Genomic DNA, 13,350 nt, shown 5'->3' with positions numbered 1-13,350 from the left:
CATGGTCAGATCTGAGGTAATTAGACCAATTTCCATGGCAACCAGCTCACGTTCCATTATCTACTACGCTATTGGCCGACGCCCTACCTTGCACACATGCACACACACATGCACAAACATGAGAGTGAGCACATAGACATAGCTTCCTATCCGCACATATACACACACACACACACACACACACACACACACACACACACACACACACACACACACACACATACACACGGTCCTGAAGCCCTGGAGAGCAGGGCCCAACAGAGATGTGAAGTTTAGATGTGCAGCAACAGCTAAACGCCGTGTCAGGTTTCTCTGGGCTCGTGCTAAATTTAACCCTCTGATCCTGCAGCAGTCAGAGGGTTTAAATGCCAACCTGCAGTTGCTGCTCCACACCAGTTGTTCTCCACACATCTTCCTCTCTCCACTAACCCAGGCCAGAAGTGGGAGAGGCTCACTCACACACTCAGACCTAACACCCCTACAGAACACACACAGTAGAGGCCAGAGGAACCAAACCAGAGTCTTCGTCCCCTAAACTTCAGCGTCGACCAGTATGGAGCTTTTTGAGACCAACCCCTACTTCTTCCCCGACCAACGCTTCTACGAAGGGGGGGACAACTTCTACCAGTCCCGGCTGCCGGGTGGGTATGACCAGGGGGGCTACCAGGAGCGCGGGGGTTCCATGATGGGGCTTTGTGGGGGTCTATCCGGGGGGGTTGGGGTAGGGTTGGGTGGAGGCATGGAGGACAAGGCAACCCCCTCTGGTCTCTCGCCCCACCCGGAGCCCCACTGCCCCGGCCAGTGCCTACCCTGGGCCTGCAAGCTGTGCAAACGCAAGACTGTGACCATGGACCGACGGAAAGCGGCCACAATGCGGGAGAAGAGGAGGCTGAAGAAGGTGAACGAGGCATTCGAGGCCCTGAAGAGGAGCACCCTGATGAACCCCAACCAGAGGCTGCCCAAGGTGGAGATCCTGAGGAGTGCCATCCAGTACATTGAGAGGCTGCAGGCACTTGTCTCCTCCCTCAACCAGCAGGAGAACGACCAGGGAACACAGGGCTTACACTACCGCACCGGACCTGCCCAACCCAGGGTGAGTAGGAGACAGGGACGGAGGAAGGAAGAGATGGACGGAGTGAGGGATGAAAGAACCACACCAACCTACAGTAGAGGACTGGGAGAAAGAGCAAGGTAGAAGGGAGGAGAGAGGGATGGAGGGAGGTTAACAGAGATACATGAGGACGGGAGTGGTTGAGGTAGAAGAGAAAGAATATGAGGAAAAGGCTAAATGAGAGAAAAGATGTGAATAAAGTCAGAGAGGGAAAGACACAGTAGAAGAGAGAGGCGTCAACGAGGGAGAGGCAGATTGGAGAGGGATGAAGGGAATGAGGAGTGAAGAAAGAGGGACCAGAGAGACTTGGAAACGGATGCGAATTACATGGATGGGGATAATCGCCCCCAACATTTAGGAAATAAGGTTATTTTAGTACATGTAGGCCTACAGGTATTAACAGTGCTTTAGGTAAGGCAGGTGTGGCGGTTGGGTGTGTTAGGTGTAAAGGCTTTTTATATGTCTGTGTGTGCTAGTGTGAGTCTGGTAGGAGGGTAGGTCTATGTCTGGTGTGTAAACTCTGATATATGGTGTTCGCCTCTCGTAGAATACAAGGTTTCAACAGAACAGTTCCAGAGCAGAGCTCTTACATTCATTGACAGTTGTCATAGACAAGTACCGCGGACAGAGCCCTCATCAAACCATCCACTAACAACACAGACAGAACAGTACTTAGAGGTATATTGAAACATCTCACCCTGGCGTGCGTGAATTCCCTTGGGAGTGCTGCTATGGCTATTGTTTTAAGAGACATGCTACATACATTATTTTTATCCCTCATAAGTACTTCAAACACAGCACTCACCTAATCTTGATTTAGTTTCATCTTAACCAGCTTTCAGAAACAGTTGTAATGGATAATGTGTTATGGCACAGTAGTACAATCATTTATTCATAAAGTAATTGATGAAGCTGTGTGTGTAGTGAGTGGAGTTGTGGGTAGCGTAGTGTGTGTGTTTCACTTGGTAGAGCATGGCACTTGCAATGGCAGGGTTGTGGGTTCGATTCCCAAGGGGGACCAGTACGAAATAATATAAAAATGTATGCACTCACTACTGTAGCGTCTGCTAAATGACAATTTAAAAAAAAGAATTTGTTTGATGAATCATTGAAAAAGAGACAGGCAACACCAGCTTCTTAGCTACGACAGACAAATATTATCAATAGTAGTGTGTGTTTGTCGATGTGAGTACTTTGTGTGTATAGTTGTGAATGAGATGATGTGTGTGTCACTGGCATCGTCTGTGTGGGGTGGGGCGTGACGTGTCATATAAAGCGGGGTGACTGACAGTGCCTTGTCTCCATGGTAACAGGTCTCGTCGTCGAGTGAGCAGGGATCAGGCAGCACCTGCTGTAGCAGCCCAGAGTGGAGCAACACCTCAGACCACTGTACCCAGAGCTACAGCAACGAGGGTAAACACACACTGCATTACATTTCAGCAATGCACCCTGAACTTGTTGAAAATGTTAGCTGTTTTGACGCTCTCTCTCTCATGTCTCTCTCTAGACCTCCTGAGTGCAGACTCTCCAGAGCAGACTAACCTGCGCTCTCTGACGTCCATCGTGGACAGCATCACAGCAGCAGAGGGGGCTCCGGTGGCCTACCCTGTACCTGTGGACATTCCCAAATAAACCCAGAGCAGCATCCATACATGTGTGCTGTTAACAGGTCCAATACATCACAAAACCATATTTTTTACTCCCTTCCATGAGGAGATAATCACTGATGTGATATAACTGGATAGGTGAAAGCTATGCAGCGAAACATACTGTACATTCCACCTATCCAAGCATGTTAGATCAGTGACTACTTCAATGAAGGGAGGAAAGAAGGGCAGGCCCTGTGTGTCCCAGCTAGGTACAAGCTAGCACTGGGACACCACACAGCACCATACACACCCACACACCACACAACACCATACACACCAACATAGGCCAGGAGGATTTTCCTAGTCAGGTCATATGAGCAGGACTAACTCCTGGCCCTAGGCTAAAGCCCTCAGACCTCTTCCAGGCCTGAAGCCTACCAAACCCTGTGGTCCACATCTCCCTACCAGTAGGTTACAGGTCAGATCCTCACCTGAGAACCCACTGACATCAATCTATGCATGTTTTAGGACAAAAATACAGTTACCTGTGTGGATCTCAAGTTAGAACTGAGGCCCTAAGTGCCACTGGAAAGGAGCAACGAGAATTGTGGTTTTCTGTCCTGACTTAATGCAGAAAAATATGTTTCCTCCTTTTCTAAATCTTTCCCTGATCTATCTTGCATTCTGTTTGCGTGTGTTATGCTTAAAAACATTAGTTTATTATTTGTGGGGCCAATATGTACCATGGCAGTTTTGACCAATGCATCTGCTTAATTTAAACTGGTAATGAATGCTAGTGATGTAAATACGTTCCATTTTCTACAGAGTGGTTTTGCTATTTTATTTTCTATTTTTTTGCTAACTTATTTTTGAGTTTTATAATAAAGATTGTTGTGTATTTGTAGATGTCCCAAGAAGTGATGTTTCTGTCTAAACTTGCATTAAAGACCATTTTCAATACTTGGCCGCAGTTAACGTCTTAACATGCACGCACATACTTGCATGCCAACCATCACCTCAAAATGAACACACAACATCAACATTTATCTTTAAAAAAAACAGCTTTACTTATGTCTATAGTGTCATAAATACAATACACTTTTTAAATAGCCAAATAATAAAATCTTGATTTGTCAGCATCATTTCACACCTGGAATAAATACACACACGATACTCATAGCTGCCACAGTAACACAATACACCTTTTAGACACCTTTAAAACATTGGCTGTAAAATAAAAAGAAATACACCCATCCAACACTTCACTAGTTCACTGATAGAGCTCTCTCATTGGAGGAGAGGAGGTCATACACACAACACTTGCTAGTGCTCAGGCAGCATCATTGGCCACTTTCACATCCCCATGGCAACTGGACAGGAAGGGGGCGGCAGGGGAAAAGTCCATATATGGCATCATCACTGTCTCTGTCAGGTGTCCTGTTTGTGAGGATTTCGTTTGGCTGATGCCTAGCAGCAATTTACTGTTTGATTTGAAACGAAGTAGAGAAAAACAACACCATCCATCCATGGAGGTTAGTCTAGGGTTTGGCTTTCATAACATGCTGTTTCCCTTAAGTCTCAAATATTGCAGCCTATTGCTTTCATTTACACACACAGCTCATCTTCTATCCTCTCATATCTACAGGATCACCTACTCTACTCATGGTAGCTACATCAGTGTCAAATAAAGGAAGGAAACAAGTGGAGATAGGAAAGGGCAGGAGGAAAGGAGATGGGGAAGGAGGAAAGGAGATATGAAAAGAGAGAAGGAAAGTAGGGGATAAAAGGCAGGAAAGGTAACTGAACCGTTTAGGTCTGGACCCAAGAACCTGTGGCTGAGAATCATAGTAGTAGTATCACATAGAGTAACAGACCCCTGCTTAGTGAGTCCTTCATATAACTCCAGACACTGACAGCATATAAGACACACAGAGGTCCAACACACAAATAGAACAGTCACCACCGAATACAGGGCATTGGGTTTCATACAGCAATGATATTATAATATTCTCCATATATAATTCCAATATATATATTTATATATATTTATATAAAAAAACATGTCATCCATTTTATTTACAGAGAGAGACAATAAATGATTAATACCTTGCATAACCGAGGGGACGACGTGTAGGTGGAAAACACCCAGGAGCTAGAGAAGAGTTAGACTAGAACCCACAAATTAGCAATTAGGACTAGAACCCACAGAGTAGGAATTAGGACTAGAACCCACAGATTCGGAATTAGGACTTGTACCCACAGATTCGGAATTAGGACTAGAACCCACAGATTAAGAATTAGGACTAGTACCCACAGATTAACAATTAGGACTAGAACCCACAGATTAAGAATTAGGACTAGAACCCACAGATAAGGAATTAGGACTAGAACCGACAGATTAGGAATTAGGACTATGCGGGATCACGACACCACAACAACAAGGCTACTGGGGGTACTGGGTTTACTGGGAATAGAGACTGGGCCGAGTCTCCTTTACAGCAGCGAGTGTGGCCAATGAGCACGCTCAGAGTTCAAAGGTCAAAAAGTCAGAGGTCACCTCCGTATTGCACGTGTCCCACGGAGAAGGTGAGAGGTGACGCTGGATACAGGTCCCTTAACGTCAAGATCTCTCCCAAATTTGGCATGTCACTCTCGAAAGGCCGCAAGCATGTGTCCATACAGGTCATGGGAATAAACTGAGAGAGATACAAAGAAAGACAAAAGGAGAAAGCGAGGAAGAGAAAGAAAGAGAGAGAGCGAGAGGTTTGGTAACTGGGGTGGAACTAGCATGAGGTTTCCCTAATTCCTTTGTTAGCATTGCTCAGTCAGGAATAGGCTAATGGTCCTAGCCATTTGTTAGCATTGCTAGGATGTCTTACCTGTTAACGTTAGCTCCTGTTAGTAAGTGGAGTGGAGTTAGCATGAGTACGTCCGTACAGCAGAGGGGTCGAGTCTCTGGGGAGCCGGGGGAGGAGCTAGACAGTGTGTGGCAGAAGTGGGCGCGGCCGAGCGGGACAGAGAGGAGACAGCATGCAGTGAGACAGGCAAAGCAAAGAGACCGGCATACACTCACACACGTATGAATGCCCTCACACACATCAAGCGTTAAGATGAAATCATTTTGTGGTTGTTATTGTTAGGGCTTGCATTGTCAGTGAATTGCAAAACACACTCACATCACATCCACACGACTGCAATTAATTTAACTACGAACTCACAGTACCCCTTTCCAAACACACACACCTTCTGGTTGTTGATGTTTGTTGGGCACCAGGGCCATGGACGGGGGCATGGACATGGAGGGCATACGGAACCCAGCAGGCAGTGTTTCCATGGAGCCCGCCATCATGCCCATCCCCCCCCCTCCCTCCCGCGCTCGGAAACGCTTACGCCACGATGGAGAGCGGCGGAACGTCTTATCATCCCCACTCTACAGAGAGACAGAGAGAGAGAGAGAGAGAGAGAGAGAGAGAGAGAGAGAGAGAGAGAGAGAGAGAGAGAGAGAGAGAGAGAGAGAGAGAGAGAGAGAGAGAGAGAGAGTAAGTAAACAAACAAACAGCCATGTAAAAGCAATCAAAATGGTTATAAAGAAACAGATTCCATATTTCACAGGAAGACAGCAAAACTGAAACACTTGTGGGTCCATTATTTCCTTGTTACTTACCTCCTCCAGTCTGCGGTCAGTGCCCAGGGCCAGGACGTTGTTGAACTCTCTCTCCAGAACCTGCCGAGCCTGGCGCACACACACACAGCATATAGATATACAGCATTTATACAACGGGTGGGTCTAATCCTGAATGCTGATTGGTTAAAAGCTCATTCCATCCCGTCTATTCCACAAGTTACCACCGGATAAATCTATGGTGTTAAAATGCCTATTTACTCTGTTCCATCTGACAGCACAATCCACTGTCTCATCAGCCCAGCCAGGCAAGTTATAAACTTGACCTCCACTATAAAAAGCATCTAGACATTATCTCACATTTCTTTTAGACAACAGATTTGTATAGAGATTTGTATAAACCATACTGTCTGTCTCTCCGACGTTTTCAACATTGTTTCAATTTTCAAATTCGATCTCGAACTGTCCCATAGTAATGAACGTGTAGGTGTCGGGAGTCGGGACGAGAGAGAAAGGCAGGCAGCGTTTCTCAGCCAGTTGAAATCATGAATCAGCTGGCATCATTTTTATGGATATATACAAAGAAATGTCAATTGAAAAAAGGTCAAACAAAATGAAGTGCAGCTAGTTTGCAGTTTTTCCAGCTTCAATTTGAAGTTATTGTGTTAGCTGTGTTGTTGGCTAGCTCCTCTGAACAACAGTGTCCTGACGAGAGAGCACATTTTCTATAGGTGAAATCGTACCTCATTAGCTCATTGTTATGGATGTATCAAAATAAATGTCACTAGAAAACAGCTTAAACAAATGCAACTATTGTTGTTGATTTTTCTTCACTGTTTGGCGTGACTGTAAGTTAGCCGTAGTTGGCTAGCTATCAAACAAAGGGATAAGAATGTTTCCAGCCAGTATGACAATGGAACATTTAGAACGAGACTGAATGACTGGGTCGCATCTCTGGCAACCGAACCAATAGAATGAACAACAAGCCGGCTTGGGTAGCAACCCTAGATTTGTTTCGGGACTATATCTTGTGGAAGGATGAAATAGTATGACTAAATTTATCAAAATAAAGTTTTAATTAAAATATGTCAATCATTGTTTGAAAATGTTGTTAAAACCTCTTAGGGCTAGGGGGCAGTATTTTCACGGCCGGATGAAAAATGTGCCCATATTAAACTGCCTCCTACTCAAACTCAGAAGCTAGGATATGCATATTATTAGTAGATTTGGATAGAAAACACTCTAAAGTTTCTAAAACTGTTTGAATGATGTCTGTGAGTGTAACAAAACTCATATGGCAGGCAAAAACCTGAGAAGAATTGAACCAGGAAGTGGGAGATCTGAGAATTGTAGTTCTTCTTTTGAATCCCTTGAGAAACTACAGTGGGTCACATTGCACTTCCTAAGGCTTCCATTGGCTGTCAACAGTCTTTAGAAACTGGTTTCATCCCTCTCCTGTTACCGGGCAGAAAATAGTAGCTCAGTCAATCAGTGTCTGTCTGAGGACAGGTGTCTCGTGACGCGTGTGCCAGCGAGCTCGCTGTTTGTTCTTTTTCTTCTGGGATGAATACCTATTGTCCGGTTGGAAAATTATCGCAATTTTACGTAAAACAATACCCTAAAGATTGATTGTAAACATCGTTTGACATGTTTCTACAAATGGTAATGGAACTTTTGAACTTTTCGTCTATGGATTTGCGCTCACGCCTCATGGCTTTGTAATAGTGTTCTGGATGCGCCAACAAAACGGAGGTATTTGGACATAAATGATGGACTTTGTAGAACAAATGAACATTTCTTGTGGAAGTGGGAGTCCTTCCGAGTGCATTCCGCCGAAGATCAGCAAAGGTAAGAAAATATTTTGAACATATTTTAGATAATTGTTATACATCTTTAAATAATTTTTATACATTTTGTCGATGTTTATGATGAGTATTTCTGTAAATTGATGTGCTCATTCACCGGAAGTTATGGGGAGAATACATTTTCTGAACGTCACGCGCCAATGTAAAATGGTGTTTTTGGATATAAATATGAACTTGATCGAACAAAAAAATGCATGTATTGTCTAACATGATGTCCTAGGAGTGTCATTTGATGAAGATTGTCAAAGGTTAGTGCTTAATTTTATCTGTATATCTGGTTTTGTGACGGCTATCCGTGCTTGGAAAATGGCTGTGTTTTTTTTTGTTGCTAAGGTGCTATCCTAAAATAATCTAATGTTTTGCTTTCACCGTAAAGCCTTTTTGAAATCGGACAATGTGGTTGGATTAACGAGAAGATTATCTTTAAAATGCCGTATAATACTTGAATTTTAATTTTGAGATTTTTGTGTTTTGAATTTCGCGCCGTGCTATTTCACTGGTTGTTGTCCAACCAATCCCGTTAACGGGATTTTATCTCGAAGGGGTCCTCAAGAGGTTTTAACCAATTGTATAAAAGTGATAATGTTTTCAAAGCCGGTGTTTGGAGGATATATTGGCATGGTTTGCCGACCCGAGACGAACTCCCGTGCCAATATATCCTCCAAACACCAGCTTCTCCGGCATTATCACTTAAATAGACAGCTGGCGTTACTCCTATGGCTGTGGCGGTCATGACATTTTGTCAGCCGGTAGATAATTGTCATGCAAATTATTGCCGGTCTCACGGTAATTGACCGTTATTTAACATAAACATGTTTAGCATCTCCGGGCTTCCACACCATAGAAATAGAATGAATAGGATGGGCTTGGAACCGCTAACCCTGGCAATTAGACTGGTAAACTCATGGGTACACTCGCAAAGGCTGCCTGGTATTGCAATAATGGTAATGCAGAATGTTCATTCAAATAATACTAACTGATGTGGCTCATGCAATAGAATGTCGTTTTTGTAATGCCTGTTGAGTTGAATCAACAAACCACAGCACAGACTGATGGGTATACTTCCTGCTTTTACATCCTTCTTTTACTTCCTGCTTTGCTCCAATGGGTACACTCAAAATGGCTACAAGTCCACCCATTATGCCATCGTTGACTTGACTGGGGACGTCCGTTCTATTATGTGTAGGCCAACTGTAGGCTGACGGTGAGAACAACAGTAACGTTATGGCTAGCCTCAATAAACCTAGCTTCTCTCGGTTTGATGCAGTGAAGTCAGGTACTATGTAATCGGATGGAATGATAAATATCTAGCAAGAAGTTAGTCTAGCACAAGATAACAGTGGTTGTGGTCTCTCCCTCCATGCCTGCTCTGGTGTTCCGAGCCTCCAGTGTCTTACTCACACAAACACACACACACTCGGCCTCCGCTCCCTAATAGTCTACAGCTGCTCGCTCTGTGCCTCTCTCTCTCTCCCTTTCTCTACAGCTCTGGTTTAATAAAGTAGTAAAACAATTGGCTTTTCTGCTGCTTCCCTCACTCAGATCGGACCGGTTGTCTTATAGGTCCTTTCAGAACGGGTTTTAAAAATGTATCTTTGCATAATCCAGGGCTTCCCGTGTCCATTTCCGAACAGGAGCTCTAATTCTCACCATCATTTGTCCTCATCATTCAGATTATTCACATTTAACCCTGAAGTGTTTAGAGAGTAATTATATGGACAATAGAGCACTGAGTACCAGGCCATTAGCGAGGGTCATTGGCATGTTTGGTAAACTACCCATCAGTGGCATTCATTTGAGCAGTTTTGAATGCTCAAATGAATGCCAACCGTCACAGGGAATTTGACTGGGTCATGACTCGTGACTGATGTGGCGGTAATATGGTAACTGTGACAGTCCTAGTCATTCCTACACAACGCTAGTCCCTCGACCAAGGGTGTGTGTCTGTGTGTACCTGTGTGTTCTGCATAGGGATCTGCAGTATGAGAGCCAGGCTGCTGTAGTCGAAGGTCTCATCCAGAGCAATGAGAGCCCCATGGACTCCACTCTCCATCAGGTTGTTACTGTAGTCCTTCAGACCTATACTCTGGACCCAGTGCACTACCTGCTCATTGGTCCACACTAACGCATCTACAGAGAGGAGGGGAGGGGAGAGGGTATGGAAAGAGACGGGAGAGGAGAGAGAGACGGGAGAGGGATAGACAGAGAGAGACAGAGAGAGGTATATTACTATCACAGCATATAGACCAGTGCATCTAATAAACAGACAGAGAATATCATATCAGAAGTATTCACACTCCAATAGTGTACTCTCAATGGCATACTCCCTTTGTTCTGAATAAGCACAGCTGTCACCCAGCCTTTTCAGAGAGGAACAGGCGGTGTGTGTGTGTGTGTGTGTCAGAGGAGGGGGGCTTCTGATGTGACAGGACAGCTGAGTCAAGTTCATATGCAGTGCTGAAGGTCATAAGATAGCAAAGCTTTAGCTGGCTCTCTCTCTCTCTCTCTCTGTGTGTGTGTGTGTGTGTGTGTGTGTGTGTGTGTGTGTGTGTGTGTGTGTGTGTGTGTGTGTGTGTGTGTGTGTGGGGGGGGGAGGAGGAGAGGGAGAGATAGCAGTAAAAGCCTCAGCTGTCCATACATAGAGCTCCAACCCTCTTAAGTCCCGCGTGGCTCAGTTGGTAGAGCACAACGCTTGCAACTCCAGGGTTGTAGGTTTGATTCCCACGGGGGACCAGTATAAAAATGTATGCACTCACTACTCGCTCTGAATAAGGGTGTCTGCTAAATGACTCAAATGTAAATGTGCTGTGTCTACAGACAACTGAGACAGGATCTCACATGATGACATTTATAATGAGAGATCCTGTCTAAGAGTATGGATGTTACCTTTCATGTCGTGCATGCTCTCCTCTCTACGACGATCCAGGTCTTTCCTGTCGTAATTGAGTCTCTTCAAGCACATAATCCCATACTGCAGACTGGCCCTGGTACACACAATATTATTTGTGAATTTTGTATTCCCACATTTTTATGGGTAAAATGTCATTGTTGACTACACAAATTGAATACATATGTCATCACTTTTATGCCTATTTTTCCTATATTGATATTGAGAGTGTAGCATGGCAGCTCCTAAGAACGGTTGCTGTTGCCGTGGTGGCTGGCTGGTTACCATGGTGACTGACCTGTGGAAGCTGTCAACCATCTTGAGGTGTGTGCGGAGGTCTTTCTTGGTGAGGTGGTCCAGCATGCGGGCGTCCACCAGACACTCCATGAAGTAGGAGCGGTACTGAGGCAGACCCAGGCTGGGAAGCCACTCATTACCTATCCACTCATGGTTCATATCCCCGTATGCCAGAGTCTGTGTGTCAGGAGGGACACAGTTAGTGAGTATGTTTGGCTGAGATTAGATACAATTGAGAGGTTCATCTGTGTACGTGGATTAACCGAAAGGGTAGGCATGTGTGTATGTGTGTGTGGTCTAAGACTGTGCTCTCTGTGACATGGTGACAACCCCCCTGGCTCAGGTAATTGTTGTGATAACAACGACAGGTGTTAGTGGGAGGAGTTCTCACCTGAGCCCAGCTGCCCTCCTCATTCTCCTGAGTGATTGACAGCGTGGCAGAGACAGGACAGATTGGGTTAGACGCATGCACACAGTTAGCTAATGCTAATCACACACTGAGCTCTACAAAGCTCTCCCTCGCCCTCCATTTGGCAACTCTGACCATAACTCTCTACTCCTGATTCCTGCTTACAAGCAAAAATTATAGCAGGAAGCACCAGTGAATCGGTCTATAAAAAAGTGATCAGATGAAGCAGATGCTAAACTACAGGACTGTTTTGCTAGCACAGACTGGAATATGTTCCGGGATTCTTCCGATGGCATTGAGCAGTACACAACATCAGTCACTAGCTTTATCAATAAGTGCATCGAGGACGTTGTCCCCACAGTGACTGTACGTACATACCCCATCCAGAAGCCATAGATTACAGGCAACATTCGCACTAAAATAAATGGTAGAGCTGCCGCATTCAAGGAGCGGTACTCTAACTCAGAAGCTTATAACAAATCCCGCTATGCCCTCCGACGAACCATCAAACAGGCAAAGCATCAATACAGGACTAAGATCGAATCGTACTACACCGGCTCTGACGCTCGTCGGATGTGGCAGGGCTTGCAAACTATTACAGACTACAAAGGGAAGCACAGCCGAGGGCTGCCCAGTGGCACGAGCCTACCAGACGAGCTAAATTACTTCTATGCTCGCTTCGAGGCAAGTAATACTGAAACATGCATGAGAGCATCAGCTGTTCCGGACGACTGTGTGATCACGCTCTCCGCAACCGATGTGAGTAAGACCTTTCAACAAATCAACATTCACAAGGCCGCTGGGCCAGATGGATTACCAGGACGTGTACTCCAAGCATGCGCTGACCAACTTGCAAGTGTCTTCACTGACATTTTCAACCTCTCCCTGTCTGAGTCTGTAATACCAACATGTTTCAAGCAGACCGCCATAGTCCCTGTGCCCAAGAACACTAAGGTAACCTGCCTAAATGACTACCAACCCGTAGCACTCACGTCTGTAGTCATGAAATGCTTTGAATGGCTGGTCATGGCTCACATCAACACCATTATCCCAGAAACCCTAGACCCACTGTCACGACTTCCGCCGAAGTCGGGTCCTCTCCTTGTTCAGGCGGCGCTCGGCGGTCGGCGTCGCCGGTCTTCTAGCCATCATCGATTCACTTTTCATTTTCCATTTGTTTTGTCTTGTTTTGCTCACACCTGGTTTCAATCCCCTCAATCACTTGTGTGTATTTAACCCTCTGTTCCCCCCATGTCTTTGTGTGGGATTGTTTATTGTTTCATGTATGTGCACGTTAGACTGGTTGCGCTGGGTTATGTCAACCAGTATTGTATTTCGTGCTCGTTGTGCCATGTGTTTTTGGTTCGCCTAAATAAAAGGCTCCGTTTGCTACCCAATATCTGCTCTCCTGCGCCTGACTCCCTTACAGCCATTTACGCATACCTAACAGAATCCCACAACCACCACATGGAGTCAGCAGGAGCAGGTACCTATGGTAGCGGAGTCGAGGAGCGCATCCAGGAGCACACGGCGTTGATTCACCATCTCGGCTCCGCCATGGACTGCGTCG

General features: G+C 45.3%; 2 protein-coding genes across 6 annotated transcripts in view; one reads left to right on the top strand and one right to left on the bottom strand.

The window, feature by feature from the left end:
- The first annotated feature begins 256 nt into the window (after nucleotides 1-256).
- On the top strand, nucleotides 257-3,660 carry myog (myogenin). Of its 2 annotated transcripts, none has more exons than XM_014166833.3 (3): nucleotides 257-1,191; nucleotides 2,425-2,524; nucleotides 2,619-3,660. In XM_014166833.3, exons 1-3 carry the CDS (start codon nucleotides 554-556, stop codon nucleotides 2,625-2,627), a joined length of 747 nt encoding a protein of 248 aa, XP_014022308.2. In that variant the 5' UTR covers nucleotides 257-553; the 3' UTR covers nucleotides 2,628-3,660.
- Nucleotides 3,661-3,758: 98 nt separating this feature from the next.
- ppfia4 (PTPRF interacting protein alpha 4) overlaps nucleotides 3,759-13,350 on the bottom strand; it is a 103,322-nt gene continuing 93,730 nt past the window's right edge. For 3 of the 4 annotated variants that reach the window (XM_082967449.1, XM_082967453.1, XM_082967450.1), the window contains 8 exons: nucleotides 11,763-11,789; nucleotides 11,373-11,548; nucleotides 11,074-11,171; nucleotides 10,142-10,317; nucleotides 6,365-6,433; nucleotides 5,944-6,130; nucleotides 5,580-5,675; nucleotides 3,759-5,396 (listed from right to left, as the gene is read on the bottom strand). In XM_082967449.1, the coding sequence (XP_082823575.1) occupies nucleotides 5,617-5,675; nucleotides 5,944-6,130; nucleotides 6,365-6,433; nucleotides 10,142-10,317; nucleotides 11,074-11,171; nucleotides 11,373-11,548; nucleotides 11,763-11,789 (792 nt within the window). In that variant the 3' untranslated portion in view covers nucleotides 3,759-5,396; nucleotides 5,580-5,616. The remainder of the gene's footprint in view (nucleotides 5,397-5,579; nucleotides 5,676-5,943; nucleotides 6,131-6,364; nucleotides 6,434-10,141; nucleotides 10,318-11,073; nucleotides 11,172-11,372; nucleotides 11,549-11,762; nucleotides 11,790-13,350) is intronic. The other variant, XM_082967452.1, reaches the window with a different exon arrangement.

This window comes from Salmo salar, chromosome 22 (assembly GCF_965601325.2).
Source record: "Salmo salar chromosome 22, fSalSal1, whole genome shotgun sequence".
NCBI lineage: Eukaryota > Metazoa > Chordata > Actinopteri > Salmoniformes > Salmonidae > Salmo > Salmo salar.
The sequence above is the reverse complement of the archived record's forward strand: the minus strand, read 5'-3'. Positions and strand labels throughout refer to the sequence as shown.

Coding starts and splice junctions, on each gene's coding strand:
- myog (XM_014166833.3), top strand. CDS start 554: ATGGAGCTTTTTGAGACCAACCCCTACTTCTTCCCCGACCAACGCTTC. Junction 1,192..2,424: donor GGACTGGGAGAAAGAGCAAG/GTAGAAGGGAGG, acceptor CCATGGTAACAG/GTCTCGTCGTCGAGTGAGCA.